General features: G+C 35.5%; 3 protein-coding genes across 4 annotated transcripts; all 3 read right to left on the bottom strand.

The window, feature by feature from the left end:
* Window positions 1-5993: 5993 nt before the first annotated feature.
* On the bottom strand, window positions 5994-10750 carry LOC142552018 (glycerophosphodiester phosphodiesterase GDPDL6-like). The gene is made up of 10 exons (XM_075661584.1): window positions 10547-10750; window positions 10002-10123; window positions 9580-9876; window positions 9202-9329; window positions 8619-9117; window positions 8460-8501; window positions 8095-8370; window positions 7855-7991; window positions 7292-7772; window positions 5994-7210 (listed from the first exon to the last, which is right to left on the bottom strand). Coding segments are annotated over exons 1-10 (2265 nt in total). The 5' UTR covers window positions 10549-10750; the 3' UTR covers window positions 5994-6929.
* A 1472-nt stretch (window positions 10751-12222) lies between these two features.
* On the bottom strand, window positions 12223-15659 carry LOC142552020 (VAMP-like protein YKT61). 2 transcript variants are annotated; one of them, XM_075661587.1, is made up of 6 exons: window positions 15008-15619; window positions 14556-14653; window positions 14340-14444; window positions 14017-14082; window positions 13183-13269; window positions 12223-12462 (listed from the first exon to the last, which is right to left on the bottom strand). In XM_075661587.1, the coding sequence occupies exons 1-6, from the start codon at window positions 15201-15203 to the stop codon at window positions 12412-12414; spliced, it is 603 nt and encodes a 200-aa protein (XP_075517702.1). In that variant the 5' UTR covers window positions 15204-15619; the 3' UTR covers window positions 12223-12411. The 2 variants fall into 2 exon arrangements, with proteins under 2 accessions (XP_075517702.1, XP_075517701.1); XM_075661586.1 differs by lacking the exons at window positions 12223-12462; window positions 13183-13269 and adding an exon at window positions 13276-13880 and having other exon boundaries at window positions 15008-15659.
* Window positions 15660-16589: 930 nt separating this feature from the next.
* Window positions 16590-18951, bottom strand: LOC142552019 (protein LYK5). Its single transcript, XM_075661585.1, has one exon. The coding sequence runs from the start codon at window positions 18790-18792 to the stop codon at window positions 16795-16797; it is 1998 nt and encodes a 665-aa protein (XP_075517700.1). The 5' UTR covers window positions 18793-18951; the 3' UTR covers window positions 16590-16794.
* Window positions 18952-19165: the final 214 nt, after the last annotated feature.

Below are 19165 nucleotides of genomic sequence, written 5' to 3'. Positions count from 1 at the left end.
AGGTTGGAATTTATATCGGTTATGATAGTCCATCAATCATTCGATATCTTGAACCTCAGACAGGCGACGTGTTCACAGCACGTTTTGCTGATTGTCATTTTAATGAGGAAATCTTCCCAATGTTAGGGGGAGAACAGAAACATACCGAAAAAGAAATTACATGGTATGTATCATCATTGTTACATTTGGATCCAAGAACAAAACAATGTGAAAAAGATGTACAACAAATTGTACACTTGCAAAGAATAGCAAATCAAATACCAGATGCATTTGCAGACACAAAAGGGATAACTAAATCATATATACATGCTGCAAATGCCCCTGCTCGAATTGAAATTCCAAAGAAACAAATGGAAGATACTCATGATGTCATTAAACGCCTGAAGCGTGGAAGGCCAGTCGGTTCCAAGGATAAAAATCCTCGAAAAAGAAAATTCATAGAGAAACACGATGATCACAAAATAAAGAATGACGTTTCTGAAGAAACACATGATGATCACAAAATAGAGAATGGTGTTCCTGAAGAAACACATGATGATGATGATATTCTTGGTCCAGAAGTACCATATCTAAGTGCCATCGGTGCCCTTATGTACCTTACAAATTGTACAAGGCCTGATATATCTTTTGCCGTGAATCTGTTGGCAAGATTTAGCACATATCCAACAAAGAGACACTGGAACGGAATTAAACATATATTCCGTTATCTACGAGGAACGACAGACTTGGGATTTTTGTATTCAAAAGATGCTAATCCAAGTATAATTGGTTATGCTGATGCTGGATACTTATCTGATCCACACAAGGCACGTTCCCAAACTGGATATGTATTTACTCGTGGAGGCACTGCAATATCTTGGCGTTCTCAGAAACAAACGCTCGTAACAACTTCATCAAATCATGCCGAGATTATTGCACTACATGAAGCAAGTCGTGAATGTGTGTGGTTAAAATCAATGACCCAACATATCCAAATTTCATGCGGATTATCATCTGATGAGAAGCCTGTGATACTATATGAAGATAATGCTGCATGTGTTGCTCAAATGAAAGAAGGATACATAAAAAGCGACAGAACTAAACATATTCCTCCTAAGTTCTTCGCATTCACTAAGGAGCTAGAGAAGAATAAATATATTGATGTTCGTCACATTCAATCAAGTGAAAACTCATCAGATCTCTTCACAAAGGCACTTCCTACGTCAATATTCAGAAAGCACATATATAATATTGGGATGCGCAATCTACGAAATTTGTGAAGAATTGTTCGTGTCAACATGAGGGGGAGTTTACGTGACTGCACTCTTTTTCCCTTACTATGGTTTTTATCCCAATGGGTTTTTCCTAGTAAGGTTTTTAACGAGGCAGTATAAAAACACGTAATGAAGACAATCATTATGATCATCATCACAAGGGGGAGTGTTGAAAAATATATTTAAAATGTGAGTATTGAATATTTGAATGTTGAATATTTGAATGTTGAAAATAAGAGTTGTAAATATTGAAAATTAGTGTGTGATGATGTAGGTAATGATGTATTTTATTTTTGGATTATTTGTAAAGATTTCCTATAAATAGATCTCTCATTTGTGAAGAAAATCACAATTGAGTAGAGAGAAAAATATTATAAAGTGTGTAGTTTGGTAAATTTTGAGAGTTTGAGATTTTTACTTTTTACCATAAATTTTTATTTTTTCACAATAAATAAAAGCTTTATTGATATAGAAAATTTTGATTTCCATTTGAATATTCATCAAACGAATGAAAAAACTACTATAGCAATTTGGTTTTTTTTTTTTTTTTATATAAGCCGTAGTGTTTGACTACAAGCAGTGAAGTGGCAGAACTTTGTCATGCATAGACAAACGTCTTGTCAATGCTGCCATCATTTAATGTAAGGAAAATTTTTTAATAAAAAGGCAGCTTTTCTTTTTATATTATATAATATATATTTAAAAAAATAAACTATATTATATTAAGAAACCTACTAAAAATTAAATATATATATTTTTTTAAAAAACAAATTATATTATATTAATAAACGTACTAAAAATTAAACTTGTAGAAAGACATAGTACATAAAAACTTTCTGAGAGCGAAGCAGACATGCCTATAAAAGTGCTTTAAAACGATGTAACAGTAACAGGTTCAGGGATACCCATCGCCCCCTATCCTCTCACCCTCGCACGTGTATTATTTTATTATTATCTATTAATAATTTTACTATAAAAAATTAAATTTAAAAATAAATGTACAATACATTCCATTCAATGACCTCCCGGTCCTCAGCAGTTTTAAATGACAAAGACCAGTCAATTTCCGTTATAACAATGAGTAGGTTTTTGTGAAATGATATCATGAATTTTTATCTTTAAAATGGGTCAATCTTACCGATATTCACAATAAAAATTAATAATATTAGCATAAAAATTAATATTTTTTTATAGATGAGTCAAATAAGAGATCCGTCTCACAAAATACGACTCGTGAGAGACCGTCACACACAAATTTTTGCTTATAAAAATTGGGTATTGTAATGAAAGTCGACAATGCTAACATATTTGAAGGTCCCTAATTTAAGGGTTTTTGTCTATTTTGTGTTTATAAATATATTATGATAGGATATTATAATTATCTCAAGATATATAAAACAGTAATATTATCAAGAATTTTCTAATCAAGTATTATTTATAACTACATATATTTATGAGTGTTAGTAATTAGTACCATGCATATCGACTTATTGTTCATATTATATCGCACTCCACGAGTTTTTGATAATATTTTTGTTTTGTTGATGAAATATTTAATAACAAAATTTTGAATACAAATTTAAAACAGGTATCCAAAATCTTGACCATTTTTTCAAGCTTTCACCCAAAGCGAAACTTTTTCCTCATGATTTACATTTGATCGCGTTTAATCGACATTTTTCGTACTTTTTAGAACACTGGTATCTAAATAAAATTAATTCTTATTGAATTAATAAATAAAATAATAAAAGTATGATATGGATCAATACCAATAAATAATAATAATAATGTATGTGACTAAATTTTAAAAAAAAAGGTTAAAAACTGTAATGTGTTATATAGTAAAATAAAATAAATTCAACATCCAGAAACAATAACATGACCCAGCATTCAACCAGTAACTTAAACTACTTAATCATATAATTTAAGAAAACAAAAGAGAGAATAAAATCTTTATTTCATTTGTTGCTAATGTCTGGATTTTTGTAAGTCGTCGATTTCTCCTCATTAGCTAAATTTGGTTTATTTTTTTCTCATTGTGTTATTTCGAATTTATTAGAGTAACAACTGATTAACCTTAAAAAAATAAAAGCTTTGTTCTATTATAAAAGTCTTGAAAACATAATCGTAACGTCCTAAGACAAGAGTATGGACAAGGGGTTGTTTGGAGTTGTGCTGCTTCTCATTTTTCTGTCTCGTAAGTCGATAGGAAAAACAGATTTGGACTTTTTGATATTTTTAATTACTGTAAAGCTTCGCCTAAATTATATGTATGTGTATCGTCTACTAATTCATTGACCATGATTTGCACCAGCTTCTCATGTATGAATGTGCAAATCCAGAAGCCATGGATTCAGTGGAAGTTGCTTCATCAGGAGCGGCAATTGCCGAACGATTCACCTGCACGAGGGTTTTCAACGCGGCCATTGTTCCCTTGGTGGCTGCTATTGTTTGAAGCCATGTGAATTGTGATGTAGGAAGTGGAACAGTCATGGTGGAGCCGGAAGAACTCGTTTTGGTGGCGGAGGAAGCCATGGTGGTGGTAGAGGAAGTCACTTTGGCGGCGGACGAAGAGGAGGAGGAGGAGGTCATGGTGGTGAAGAAGGAGGCGAAGGGGGTGGCACATACCGCCTTCGGGCTTTATGAAATGCAACATTGATGCAACCACTTTTAAGGAAGCGCGCAAGACTGGGGTAGCAGCAATAATTCGAGACTCCAATGGAGAATTCATGATCTCTAGGATGCAAAACTGTTATTGGATACTTGAGGTATGAGAAGCTGAAGCGAAAGCATTGCTTGATGCCATTCTCTGGGTCGTCTCCTTGGAACTACAAAACATTATATTCGAAACAGACTCCAAACTGGTGGTAGATGCTATAGCCTCAAAGCTGACGTATCCTAGTGAATTTGGATCGATTGTTGTTGTATGTTGCTCTCTTCTCTATCAAGAACTTTCGTACGAAATTCGTTTTGCCAGAAGACAAGCGAATATGGCTGCTCACACTCTGGCTAGGGCGGCCAATTGTTATGCTAGTCTTTTTATTTCTTATGACAGTCCTGAGCTTATTACAGATATTCTACTTCATGATTGTAACAACTCTGATTTGAATCAACGAAGAATGAATATTTTGTTTCAAAAAACAAAATTTTATTAAATCTATTTATAAATCTTTATATTACATGGAGGATGATGATCAAGCTTTTTTCTTAAACTAATTTACAGCATTTTGATAATTTATATTTTTATGCAATAATTTTAATATCATTATCGTAAATATAATGTGAAATGATTTAATAACAAAATAAAATTACATATTGATATTTATCTATTTATAATAATTAGTAAAAAAAGTATAAGTTAAGTTTAAAAAATAATAAACTACATGTACATTGATATTTATCTATTTGTAATATCATTATTAAGTTAAGTTTAATAACTAAATGAATATGATATTTAATTCAAAATATATTTGCCATTGTATACCTACTACAATGGTAAATTGTAATTACAAATTTGCAATACATGAATATAAAAATTAAAATGAATAATTATTATTAATATAGACAAATGACAGTAATATATTTTAAATTTTTAGATGTTATTTTCAAAATTGGTAATATAATGTTTAATTCAAAATATAAATTAAAATATAAATATTATCTTTGAGCACAAGATACATAAGATAACATAAGTGCAAATACCAAAAAAATTTGTTCCGGTTCGATTAACCAAAAAAGCCGACGCATTAAAAATCGAAAATCGAACCGAATTATTAGATAAGTTTTCGGTTTCGTATAGGCAATTAACCGAAGCGTGAATCACTTATCAATATATATATATATTTTATGCGGTGACTCAGACATCAAGGGGTTCAGCTCAGGGTTGAGAGAATGAGGGGAGATTGGAGAATTGGGGGTTTCTTCAAGGTTGGTTGCCTCTCCCTCTCCTCCCATGATTTCCCCAAATATCAACAAACCTTGTGTAAAGTACCTGTGATTCCAGCTATTCGTTTACTTGATGATTATTATTGTTATTATTATTATTTGAAATGGAAAGAGTACCCTAAAAACGAAAGGAGGCTGTGACGATATTTCTTTTGATTCCTCTGAGCTGATGAAATCGGGCGAGGACGAAAGATGCGGACCCGTATCTTGGCGGGGCAACCCGGATGGCTTGTATTCATATACTTGCAACCGATTGGTTCGCAGCCATGGCGTGGTCTCGACTCTCTCGTCGGCCCACCAGATCTGAGCCTCACTGTTTTTCTTTTAAATAAAAACAATTTCGGGAATAAATAGGTATTTTTTTCATTAAATATGAATATTCGGGTTAAATAGCAGTGGATGCACTAAATTATTTCTTTTCAACAAGGACTTGCAAATAGTGTGTACACATAAACATAAATAAAAGTTTAAAATTTGATAAAAATTTGTGTGAGATGATCTTACAATTCGTATTTTGTGATACGTATTTTTTATTTACGTCAATAATGGAAAAATATTACTTTTTATGTTAAGAGTATTATTTTTTATTGTGAATATCGGAAGGGTTGACCTGTCTCACAGATAAAGATTCATGATACTGTTTCACAAGATACCTATTTTTCAAAATTTTTAAATTTAAATCGCAAATTTATAACGAGATCTTGAGCTCAAATTTTTACTTGTACGTACAACTGAAAATAACGTCCATCCAAACATCGTTCGAGGTTTTGTATATTTTTCTAGTTAAATAGACCATAAAGTTGATAATCATTTTTAAAATAAAAATTTACTAAATATCATTAAACTATACAAGCAGGAAAAGAAATATATAAACATAAATACGAAGAAAGGCAACACTCACATTAGCTCGGAAAGAGGAAAATGAGGGTACCAGTGAGATTGGGGAGTTCCGAGAGGGTGGTTGCCACTCACTGCGAATCCCACATGAGTTCCATGAAAAAATCCAACAGCCCTTCCACAACAAAACACCATCTTGGTTTTTGTTCATTAATATCTTCGCTCTATCTCTCTCTCTCTCTGTAATATATATACAAATCCCATCTGTGTTTACCACTTTATCGTGTGGGCGATGATGATGATTTCTCTTTCATTTCTTTCCGAGCTGATGAATCTGGCATCGAGAACAACGCGACCCGTATCTTGGCGGAGAAACCCGGATGGCCTGTGAGCAACCGGTGATTTGCAGTCATGGCGTGGTCGCTTTCTCTTTTGCCTCTTAATATCCATCTGAGCCTACTTCTTATTTTCAATGAATTCTTATTATTAGTTACGATCCCCGATAAAAATATTATTTTTCTTCTGTTTACTGTCATTTTAGAGCTTTCTTTGTGCTTTCTGTAAAATATTTTAATTGATTGTTTACTTGTTATTTTTCAATATGAGATCACCAAAAAAATTTCTGAATGTGTTATCCACTGTAAAAGCAAATATTGTCATTAAAATTATGCATAGAACCAAGTGTGATTTAGAGGTCCTGTTTTGTGTACCATGAAATCCAAGAATACAAAGGATCGCCTGTGACAGTGGTCAGGCATACGTAATACACTATACACCCGAATTCCCAGTTCGAGTTGCCCTATCATTTCGTCACAGAGACTTAAAAAACACCTTAGCCATTACTTGGTACAAAGAATCTAATGTTTCTGGTTGAAGATGGTGTATATTTTTTCCTTATTCTACAATGAGCATGGTCAGAATCCCAACCATTGCAGCAAAGAAGCAATGCGCCTTACTTACGATTGTTGATGGGCTCGAAGACTTTGGTGTTGAAGTTGGAGATTCGCTCGCAGCAGTAGAGTTCTTGGTCACTGCTGGTAGGGGTGGATCGATTACGTCCCCCGTGCTGAGTAGAGGGGGTTCAGCCACTTTTTCTGTCTCATCTGGCTCATACAGCAGCCCTGGTTCCATTGGATTTATGACATATGGTGATCCGTTGCTCGTACAAGACGACCCTGAGGCATTGGAGAATATATACTAAGCCTATATCTAAGTTAAATTCTCGTATTCAATCAAGAAAATGTAATGATACGTACTAACGAACGAATTTGCAGTGGCTGGATAATCGGTCACAAATCCATCGACCTTTTGGGAATACATGGTGCTTAGCTCGACGTAAGGATCGGATAGGTAATCCATTATAAAGTTCTGGAACTCATTCTTGAGGACTCCGACGTATACCGAGATGTTAGCAGCGTGCATTGCTGGTACGGTATTCGTGAAGTTGAAAGCGAAAGAATCAGATGCCATAACAATCGCATCTCTGTGCACGAAAACTGCATCAGCATATTTCTTGACGTCCTGTGCTACTTGATGCGGTGCACCACTTATCGATGGATTGATGTAAAATACTCTTTGGTAGTTAGGGAAATTCTTGAATTTTAATAGAACGGAGCTGTCATCTGATTGAATGAGTACTTTTTGAGTCAATTGCTTATCGAATGAGGCGTTGGTAAGGGCTGTGGATACCGTGTCGACTATGTCAAGATTCTTGTTCGAAGCTAGATACGCGGCATTCTGAGGAAAAAGGAACGTACATAAGTAGGATTCTTGGATCAAATTCAGTTCAATATGGCATAATATGACACAGAAGAATCACCTGAATGAAGATCAGTACTCCAGTTACCGCTTTCGTCTTGGCCAGTTCCAAGAATTCAGGAAGGGTCACAAACTTCCCCTTATTCTTGTTTCCGGGGTTTCTGACGAGGTCGTTGTCGTAGAAACTCTCGATTTGAGCTGAATTTGATTGCAAGAAAAATGAATAGTTTCAGCGCAAATAAGTAACGGCAAAGGGTTGGGCTGAAAATTTATCCATGTTTATCGAATTTTAGAAGCTTACGACTTAAAGATTGAATTTCGCTCCATGTGAGATCAAAAGAAAAGATTCCGTCTGCTGATTGAATTTCTGGTACGTTCGTGGATCGGTCCATATAAAGTGTTACCGCTGTAGTAGTCTTCATAAGGTCTGCTCTATCTAAGCAAAAGGCGATTCCGTCTTTGGACAATTGAACCGAGCAATCGATTATATCAGCACCGTCTTCTATTGCCTTCTGATATGCAAGATCAGTAGCTCCCGGGAAATCACCACTTGCTCCATTGTGGGATATGATCAAAGCTATCGAGAAAATGGCAAAAAATCATCAAATAATAATAGTAACAAAATACTACACTGTGAGAGGAAGAATTCGGTTTCGTCTTCCTTACTTGGAATGACTCTTGAAGCATTCTTATTCTGAGGTATGCATCCTGCAATCAGAAAGATAGTTCTCATGTCAAGGAAATAGCAAAAGAAAAGCTAATAACAGATTAAGGATTCATCATATGTTGGCAAGAACGGATTACAGGATGGTCAAGAAGTCTCACCGATTGCTTCTGAAGCAGTTGAAGGGAAATCTGTCAAAAACCCATCGATCGAAAACTGAGAATTTTCGATGAATTGAAGGTACTCTCCGGTGGGATCGTAGCTGTAATTGTAACTCAAATAGTTATCATTAGCAAAACCCGAAGCATAAACCTCGAGGCCTTGCTTGTGAGCATCTTGTACGAGGTTTGTTGCAGGCTGCAGGACTCTTGCTTTGTTCATAGGCCAAATGTATTCTTTTGGTACAAGAATCCCAGATGCAAAAGATTTGATCGTAGAGAGCTTGTTAACAAGTGAACCATACGTCTCTTTAGTCGATGGTTCTTGAAGATCTTCTGCAAGAAACTCGAAAATGATCTTTGTTTGGACCTTCCCCAACTTTGGTCCAATGCTCTTCAAGAAACCTATCTCAGGAGACGAGATGAACTCTGGTAGTACGTTAGATTTCTCTAGCAGATACTTCTCTGGACTGATTTTATTTTGCTGATAGAAGATATCGTACTGAAAATAACTTCGAAAAATAAGTCGAAACATAATATGAACATTAAAGCAAAACAAAGATACATGTGGAAGATGCTAGTAGACCTGAATGTTCAGCCACATTCTTGGTGGAATTTTCAGTGGTTGCCCGTTCCTGTCAATAACCAACTGGGAAGGACTTATGATCGGTGTACCATCATATACTTCTGTTCTGGTGAATAAATTCTGGCGCACTGCAGGAGAAAAAGATTACATATCAAGTATGGTATGCCCAATACCTTTGTGTCATGTAAACAGCTACAATAACCCAAATAAGACCTTATGATCACCATTCTACCCACTTAAACGATCAATAGATGCAGAAAACACGTCCCAGACCCATTCAAAGTAACAAAATCTTGACTACTTGGTGTAAAAACTACCATTTACTAGTTACTGCATTAAAGAGTAAACGAAAAAAGATGCATTATTTCAAGAACTTACGGCCCACTTTCTGGAAAATGACTTCGGCTGGGTAATCCAAGCCGAACCATCCATGGATTTCTTGTCCATTTATGTTGTACACCTTTCCTCCTTCAGAATCCACATCTTGAATATTTGTTGTGTTCATAAGATTGATTTCAGAAACACAAAAGCCATCATTGTCCTTGGTAAAATGCAGATTGCAATACAAAATTGTTCCATGAATGCTAGAATCGCCAACAAAGCTGTAAGCCTCGAGACTGGAGTCAGGGAAAAATCCTGAGTATCCACCATTGGCTACTATCTCAGGTTGATTACCTGAAAGAAATATACAAAATTTATGGCTTTTTTTTTCTCTCTCTCTCTGTAACCTTTTGAAAAATAAAATAAAATTGGATAAAATACGAATTGATAGCTTTTAAGGCTACGATTGATGATTCAACCATTTAGAGTCATCCATTTTCTTTGAGTAGGAGGAGGCAACTTCCCAATACCATCCTGAGCTTCAATGGTTTGTGTCACCAAAAGAAACAGAAGTAAATGGCCTACCATTTCTCTCCAAATCCTGCATTTTCAAGATGTATTTGATGAAATAATCTGCACTCTTGAAAAAATTTCAACGCTATATATTGGAATTTTAAGAATATTTTATTCATTCGTTCATCATCATGATCAAAAAACGGGGTGGCAACTTGCAAGCCTGGGATTAATGTATTTTGAAATTGATTCATATATAATTTTTTTTTATGAATTTATAAATTGATACGACCGATCTTTCCACCATCAACCTATTCATAACCCTTTATTATGCATAAGTTACACGTGCTTTTACTTTCATTCTTGATTTGTCGACCCAAATAATTTCTCGAAATGAACAACAATATAAAGGTGATTACAAAATATTTCGTTAATGATTTATATGATCCACGAGAAAAAGGTGATTATCAAAGAAATATTTTTTCAAAAAAAAAAAAAACAATAAACTTACATGATTAGATTAGATGTATGAAAAGTGGAAGAAGGTGGCCTGCCGATCTTTCCAAATGAAAGAGAAGGAAAATTGTAATGGAATATAACAACATAACGTGTAATAGTGAAGGGATTTTAAGGAATGTTAAATGAGTATTAATAACTCCCACACATTCCTCGTATTAATTGCTACTCCATGCATTCATTCTATTTAGTTGACTGCCTCGCCTCATGCATTACTTTGACTTGTGTTAGAGGTAATTAAAATATACGGACATGATAATTTTTTTCTATTAGTTTCATACTCAAATACCAGACATAAAATGTGAGGTCTAATAATGGTCATTTAGGAGATTTTCATGCCACGAAGTTAGCGGGAATTTATGATGATTCATTCTATCTGTATTTTCGGACAATGAGATGTTAGGCGTATTCTTTATGTTGTCATTCTCATATTTGGTGTGTACAAGAAAAATTATAGACCCTCACATATTAATTAAAATAAATATTCAGACAATATCCTAAAAATAAGTTTAGTACTCCTTGTCTTTTTATAAGAAGACTGAAATTTGACATGATTGAATCTGTAATAAAGAAAACAGCAGTTACCGACCGAACCGAATTAACCATAACCGAACCGAAATATTTATCCATAATCGAACTGAACGAAATAATTTTTATAGCGGATGAAAACCGAAGCGAATTAAAATCGGTTAATTCAGTCGGTAACCGAATTAACCGATTAGATTTAAAAAAATTTTGTGATTAAACTTTAATTATATATGTAATTTTTTTTTAATAATACACTCTACACATATGCATAAAAATATAAAATCACTCACGTCAAAAAATGTACAAGTTTTGTTTGAATACAATTAATACATGTTTTTTTTATAAAATAACATAATATGGGTGGGTATCGTCTCGACCGGTGACGAGAGATGGGTGGGCGACGGATGAAGTCAATAGTGGAGAATAGAGAAGTGAGAACTAGAAAACCAAGGCGTTTAAAATTAGATTAGAATTAGAGTTGATTTTAAAATTAAAATTTTAAATATATATAAAAATTGATAAATAATAAAAATTTATTAAATAATATTTATTATATCGGTTAATTCGGTTAAGCGATTTCAAAATTTTGAAAACCGTAACCGAACTGAATTAACCGATATAACCGATTTTTTTAGTTTGAAAACCGAATTTTCGAAATAACCGAACCGAATTTTCGAATTGGCTCGGTTCGGTCGTTAATTCGATTTAACCGAAATTTTGCTCACCCCTACGTCCGATCAGTCCTCTCATCCTTTCATACGTATCTTTCTGTTCTCGGCTCTCTTTTCGACGCTTCACAATATTATTGTGTTGTAATTGAAATTTAGATATGTAAGTGATTAAAATTATAAAACAAGTGTAATTTTTAAAACTAAAATTTGATAATACAGATGATCTATACGACAAAAATTTAAATTTGAACTAAGGCATAATCACAAAAATTTAAAATTTGAACTAAGGCATAGCCCAATAATACATTTGGTATAACATAAAAGGTTCCCCATTTTAGTGTTTTACAGAATGTGAGTGTAAAGTTGACCAAACTAAGCCAGCATTGTGTGCGTAACCGAAATTCAATCCTTCGTCACGAGGAGGACAAAGAGAATTGAAATACATGGGAGGTATAATGTGATGACAACCAGGTTTACCATATGATTCTCAACTCTTTCTCAAATGTAAAAAAGGTTAAAAACCAAAGAATTCAGCCTCACAACGACATTACATAAACTATATATTATAAACAATTACATCAAACATCACATTCAAGTATTCAACAATGGAGCAGCTGAAACCCATATACAGAGCTGATCATCCCGTTCCTTTCCGAGGCACTTATAAGATCGTACAACATTGATTGGTTTTCTTCGCTTGCTTGTAAAACATCTGTTCCAAATGCAGCAATAAAAAGATTTTTAAAAAGTGACAAGAACCCGACATTAGAAAAGAGCGAACAACGGACCCTGAGTAACTATCGGAAATAGAAAAAGGAAAGGGAGAATGGCACTGCTTGCAGTTAATCATAAACATAAAGATGTACTTCCGTTGTCTTGAACTGATTCCAGTTGATCATAAACAAAAAGATGAATTTGATTTACATCGAAAAATGAAATAAATAAAATATGATAGGAAACTACATTCACACAATACACATTAATTTTATTTCAGTATTAATAGTTCGTTGCAAAAGTTTTAACCACTTTAAACACCTCAAAGTATACAAACCACAACTTAAAAGTCTTGACAATTCGGAGATTAACGGCCATCGGAGTGTCTACAGGAAAAAACGGTATATTTGCAGGTAAAAAGCAAGTCAGATAAAAGGAAAAACCATAAAAATTTACAGACCAGTTTTGTACGCCCATTTATCACATGGTTTATGCTAACCATATATATCAGTATTTCCATTTTCTGGGATTGTTATAAAGCGATATAAATATCATTAAATTCATCATGCAACCTTCAACCGGTGAGTTTTCGAAATTTACTCCTATGCACGTGGTTTTTCCTGGATTTGGTGTGGTGTTTTCCACATAAATATTAACAATCCACATTTTACATAAATTTAAGAACCCAACTGAGTGAAAAACAAACATATATACAAACCTGAGAAGCTGCACTGAGATCTGAACTCTTCTCAACTAGAGTATCAAGCTTCTCTCCTCGTTGTAAGACACTGTCAATTGTCTTGTGCTTAAAGAAGACCACATATAAAACATGTCATAGATGACGTGGTTAAAAGAAAAAAGAAAAAATAGTGAACCCGTCAATTTGATGCCATATGTATACAACAATTGGCAATTGCATTGAACAGTCCTATGCAAACTTGGGTTACTAACTAGAAATCATTGATGATGTAACTTGTATTTCATTTTATACCCAGCAAAAACACATTTAGAAGAAAAAAGTTGAGTTTGCAAGGATGTAAGCCAATGGAAAAAATTGAGCAATGTCCACTTAAGCACCAATGCCACAGGTTAAACATTCCTGCTCGCTAATTTTTACGCCAGAAAACAGGTGGGACACACATTGAACGAGAAGGTGGTTCAAAATAGTAAAGACAACACACAATCATATAAAAAACTCTACAAGGAAAACAACCAGCGATCATGATTTGCTAGAGGGATCTATTTTGAAGAATACACAAGTACAATGAAAGGCATAGGCATTATTCTGTAATCTACATGATCATTAATCCAAAATTTCTCAGCATCAACAATGTCTAATATGATCATATATCTGAATGGAGAATGCCTCAGAAATATTCCCCAACAGTAGATCAATAATGCGCCAATTCTTTGGAGCTAAAATATATGCCAAGGCATTTGATCCAAAACATGGATCACTTAGAATCAATTTAACATGAATAATCAGGATGATGGATAGCTTGGGTATATATCTACAAGTGATCAAAGGAGCGAAGATGCAAAAAACACTCACAAGAATAATTTTGGTCTCATCCAACTCCCGTTGAATTCTCAACAGCTTGTCAGCCTCGGCAGGGTCCTGAGCAGTTAAACAGGAATTAGAACAAGTTAAGTCTAAACGAGCGTGCAGAATTTAAGAACACGTTCTAAAACACATATTTGCGAGTCATGGATGTAACTCGCACAAAGTGCTAAATTTTCAAAATATTCAAGAGGATGGAGGCAAGGAAATAAGGTGAAACTGCCACCAAATTTATTTATTTATTTATTTTTTAATAGCAAATGTTGCCACCAATTTCAATTCAAATACACAAAGGTGAAGAAAAACTGAAATACCTGAAATTTGGTGATCGCCTCATTTAGATAAGGCCATGGTTGAGTACTATCAGACTGCATGGTTTTCCAAGACTCGCTGAAGTTCTTCAAGTACTCATCCAACACCTGAGAAGCATGACATCATCTGTATACTGAATTCGACAAAAAAAAAAACTGCCTTCATGAAATTCAAAAAATAATCACTGTATATAGTCGTAGCCAATGAAATCCCAATACCTGATCGAGCAACGAAAACGCACTTCGGACAGGATAGTGATCATCCGTAAACCCCAATGCAACCAAGCCATTTCTATTGTAGGAATGGACCATGTATTCTATGGTGAATTTGTATCAAAAGAAAATATCAGGTTCCGGCCAATTTCCCACATTCTAACTACCACATATCAGCATATATTGACGAGAAAAAACAATATGATCGTAATTCATTATCCCTTCCCGTTCGAGCCCAAACATGAATTCCAACCCCATCCAGCTATATTTCAATAAAAACACATGAGCCAATCAGATTTCAATCCATACAAGAAAAAAACTAGCTCAATCCCCTTGTAAAGTATCGAACTCCCCATAAAAAAAAGCGATGATTTTTATTTAAAAAACAATTAAAAGAAACATAAAATGAAATTGGTTTCCGTCTATTCAATTCAAAAAGTATATAAAGGATCAAAAACCTTCATGCTTCACGGACTGACGTTGTCCAGGTGGGGTGCGCTTAGAAACAGTCCGACCGACAAACACGATAAATTCCCTAACGCTGGGGCGTTGGAAAAACCCGAAACTGCTTAGATCCGACGCGTTCGCCAATATAACCGGATCTGAACCCTCCGGGCTGCATTTCAATACCAACAAAGCCGTGATCTTCACCATAATCGTAATTTCCGATCGCCCCTCTTCCCCTTTTTCTCTTCGTCGTCTTTTTTTCTTCTCTGTTTGTCAATTTATTCCGCCCCACTCTTTCAAGAAACATATAACCGGACGACGAAATAATAAATTGGTATGTGAAATTTGTTAAGAATTTTCTTACGGTCGTAAAGATAGATATGATTCATCAGTGGTCATCTCTTCCCATTCTTTGACAGAAGTCTGTCATTCGCTTGGGCTCCCAGATACGCCCTATAAAGATGTTGCTCTCAAATAATATGGAAAACCAGTTATATCTCCTCGTCAATAAAATGATTTTTACTTCTTAATTTTTCCTCCTCCATATCTCGTCTCCCCCATCTCGAAAATGCCTTTTACTTTAACCCTAAACGGCTAAATCAACAACGATTTTATGTACATTTATGATGAGGTTGAGTGTGATAATACGAGGCGAAACGATTTTTGATGTGAAGAAATCATTTGTTTCAAAATCTGTGTGATGAAATCATTGAAGAAAGAGTTCAAGATATGATTTTTTGCTGATAGATTATGATTTTTTAGTTGAAATTTTATTTTGAGATGATTATTTGAAATTTGTTGTAGTTCTTGATTATAGAGATTTCATTTCCAATTTATATAGTTTAGTACTGGATTATAATGATATATAGTGTTTAAAATCTGCTTGTTGCAAGTGTGATTTTGTAATATTTATTGTTGTGGAATGTTTTATTAAAAGACATGTATTCATGTTTGATCTTATAGTATTGAATGTTATTTTTGTATTGAGTAGATCCAAAATAGAATATGAAAATGGTACTTGTAATCTTGTGTTTTTTTGGTTTTTGCAAGTACAAAAAGCAGTTGTTTGTGATCTTAATTTATACTGAGTAAAGCTTAATGATTATATTTATGAGTCAACATGAAAACAGTTTAGAAATTTTTTTGAAATCCACGATTCTTCAATATGTATAATAAGATATTCGTGTCTCTGAACGATGATTATGTCCTTAATACGATAGATACTTGGATGAGCATACATTGTGAGACAAACATTGAAGGATGTCGATGATTTTGTGTTGAAAATTATGTTGTTGCTATAAGACATTCTTTTTGTATAAAAAAAATTGACATGAATAAACTACTTCCTCGTTTTGTTGGAAAGAATAGAAGGCACAACTTCTCTACCTAGAATTTTTATTGTATGCCATCTAAAGGGTAGTAAGTATCCATCAAGATTGATTTTCTCCTTCATTTTTGTTGTCGCAGGACTATGATCAAGAGATATAATTCTCAAAAAAATGGCAAAAATTAGACGTACTTTAAATGTGACATTTTAGGAACATTAAAATAATTGTTTTATTAAATGTGACGTATTCTTATGAACATTTTCCCTTTAATTTTTAAAACACACTGCTATTTCTATATCGTGGATGAAACAAAATACTAACATCTCTTCTCTTTCATCCTTATTTCTCCTCATTCATCGACTACTTCCTCTCTTCTAGAGCATAACTCGGGAGTACTAGCTACTGTATCATACTCTTACAATCTGTATGGACCCAAATTTCCTAGGGAAACATTTCTTGATGCACCAGAGCTAGTCGAAGCTCAGAGATGTCGAATTTTGAAGCTCATGCGAAGGATCCCAGTCCAAGGAAGACGAGAGAACCTTGGACAAAATCATCAGTACTTGAGGAACTGTTGGACGATCATTGAGATCATCAGCAACGCAGTTCTTTGCAAGCTGAGACATGGAGTAAGCCAAATCCAGAGGGTACTCTTCTCCAAGACGTGGATCCATAAATTCTAGCAACTTTTCCCTCACGTTCTCGCCACTTAGAACCTCTCTTATGCTCTCACATAGCAAAATTTGATCCCCTTTTTGACTGATAGCATTGGTAATGGGATCCCTTCCGGACAAGAGCTCTAAAATCACGACGCCGAAAGCAAATACGTCTAGTTTCAGAGTGACCAATCCGTTTTCTAAATACTCCGGAGCCATATAGCCGTAGGTTCCCACCACATGCCTTGTCGTTATGGGTTGATCATCGGTGTCATCCAACTTCTTGGCGAACCCGAAATTTATGATTTTAGCCCTCATGTTGCCATCTAAAAGAATATTGCTACTGTTCAAGTTCTTGTGAATATATGGAGGATTGGTGAAGTTGTGGAGGTAGTTCAATGCATCTGCAACATCATATGCAATCTGAACTCTTTGTTTCCAATCAAGCTTTGAGTAATTTTTATCACTCGAGAAGTTTAGGTTTTCATCAATGGAGTTTTCTTTTCTTTGTAGCCAGTTGCACAGGGAGCCATTAATCGCGTACTCGTACACAAGGTAGGTGACGCCTTCGTAGAGACAGAAACCAGAAAGTCGAATGATGTTGAGATGATTGATTTGTCTGAATAAATCGATTTCCGGCGACACGTTCCCTTTCATAATCTTCACTGCAGCATCATCCCCCTCGAATGAACCGCGGTATACTGAGGATTTTCCGATCCTGTTTGCTTCTGCAAATGAGTTCGTCGCCTTCTCCAACTCCTCGAACCTGTAGATTTTTAGAGTTTCCATGGCACTTCGGATACCTTCGGAGGAGACCGACCAGGACCACGTACCTTTAGCCTCTCCCGATTCGTTGGCAAGCTTCGGAGGTGGCACCGGAGAGTGCTCGTGGCGCCTGCTCCGTCGGCTGAAGAACCAGAACAGAAACCCGAAAGCGAGGAGGAGAATAAAAGCAACTCCAACTCCCACACCAACAAAAACCCACTTCCGGGAATTTCCGTCGCTTTCGGAAGAAGGGGCGGTGGAGAGTGGTGGAGGGGGAGGCGGTGGGGGCTTCAAGATGGCGGTGTTCATGTTCTCCTTTGACGGCTCAATTTTGAGTGGCACAAGAATTGGAGTGAAGAAAAAGATGAACAGACTATCAGAGAGCTCGTTGGCTTCGCGGATGCTCTGGGCTTCGGCTCCGGCGCCGGAAAAGGTGTCGGCGATTGTGGGGATATCATTTCCCTGACGTATGAGGTAGGTCAGAAGGTACTTGAAGCCGGCCGCGGTTTGATTCTGAGTGGGGCAAGCGCAACGGAGGGGAACCGTGAGCCTGTCGTTGGCGAATAGCCGCCGCTCGTTGAAATGGTTCTGAGCTATCATAGATTGACAAGTGGTGAGTGCCTGATATGTGTTGTTAGCAACTGACAAGTAAGTTTCCCCAGTCTGTTTGAGTACATACGAAGCGTTATGCTGGTAATAATTCCCGCCGGAGCAAGAACAATTGACGGGGATGACAAGGAGAGTATCGTCGGGAACGGAACCGACATCTGAGATGTTATTAATGGCGGCAATCTGAGAAGCGTCGGCGGACAAGAGATAGGCGATGGTGACGGGGTTGTTGTAGACGGGGGTTGATCTGAAAGTGAGGTAAGATGTACAGGAGGTGGCGACGCCGTTGCATACGTAGCCAAGAGTGACGGTGTCGTTGATTTCACAGGCGAGCTGCTTGTTGTTAACATAGGCCTGCTGCGCATGGGATTGCAGGAGAAGAAGATGATGAAACAGAAGGAGAAATGGCAGCAGAAAGAGGGATGAAGCCTCAGCCATGGCTGGAGTTGGATGAAATGAAGAAATCTAAATACAAATCATAATAAATTCATACTGCTAGACCGGACCGCACCGCACCGCACGGCATTACCATTGATTTTTCTTCTCTATTTGAGTACAAAATACGATTATTTTTCTTTCAACCACTTCATTTTACTCTCAATTTCTCCTTGGATAACATATATATATTTTTTAAATATCTTCTGGTTTATAAAATTTATATTATATAATATTTATGTTGAAAATGACTTCTTTTTTTAAAAAAATATTTAGAAATAATCACCCCAAAATTAACTCAAAATTTCCAACACGCAAAAGAAATTGTGGGCAAGGACAGAAGAAGACTTGTTGACTACGTAATGGAAAGATAAGT

This window comes from Primulina tabacum, chromosome 7 (genome assembly GCF_025594145.1).
Source record: "Primulina tabacum isolate GXHZ01 chromosome 7, ASM2559414v2, whole genome shotgun sequence".
NCBI lineage: Eukaryota > Viridiplantae > Streptophyta > Magnoliopsida > Lamiales > Gesneriaceae > Primulina > Primulina tabacum.
Note: the sequence above shows the minus strand (reverse complement) of the source record. Positions and strands in the feature narration are given on the sequence as shown.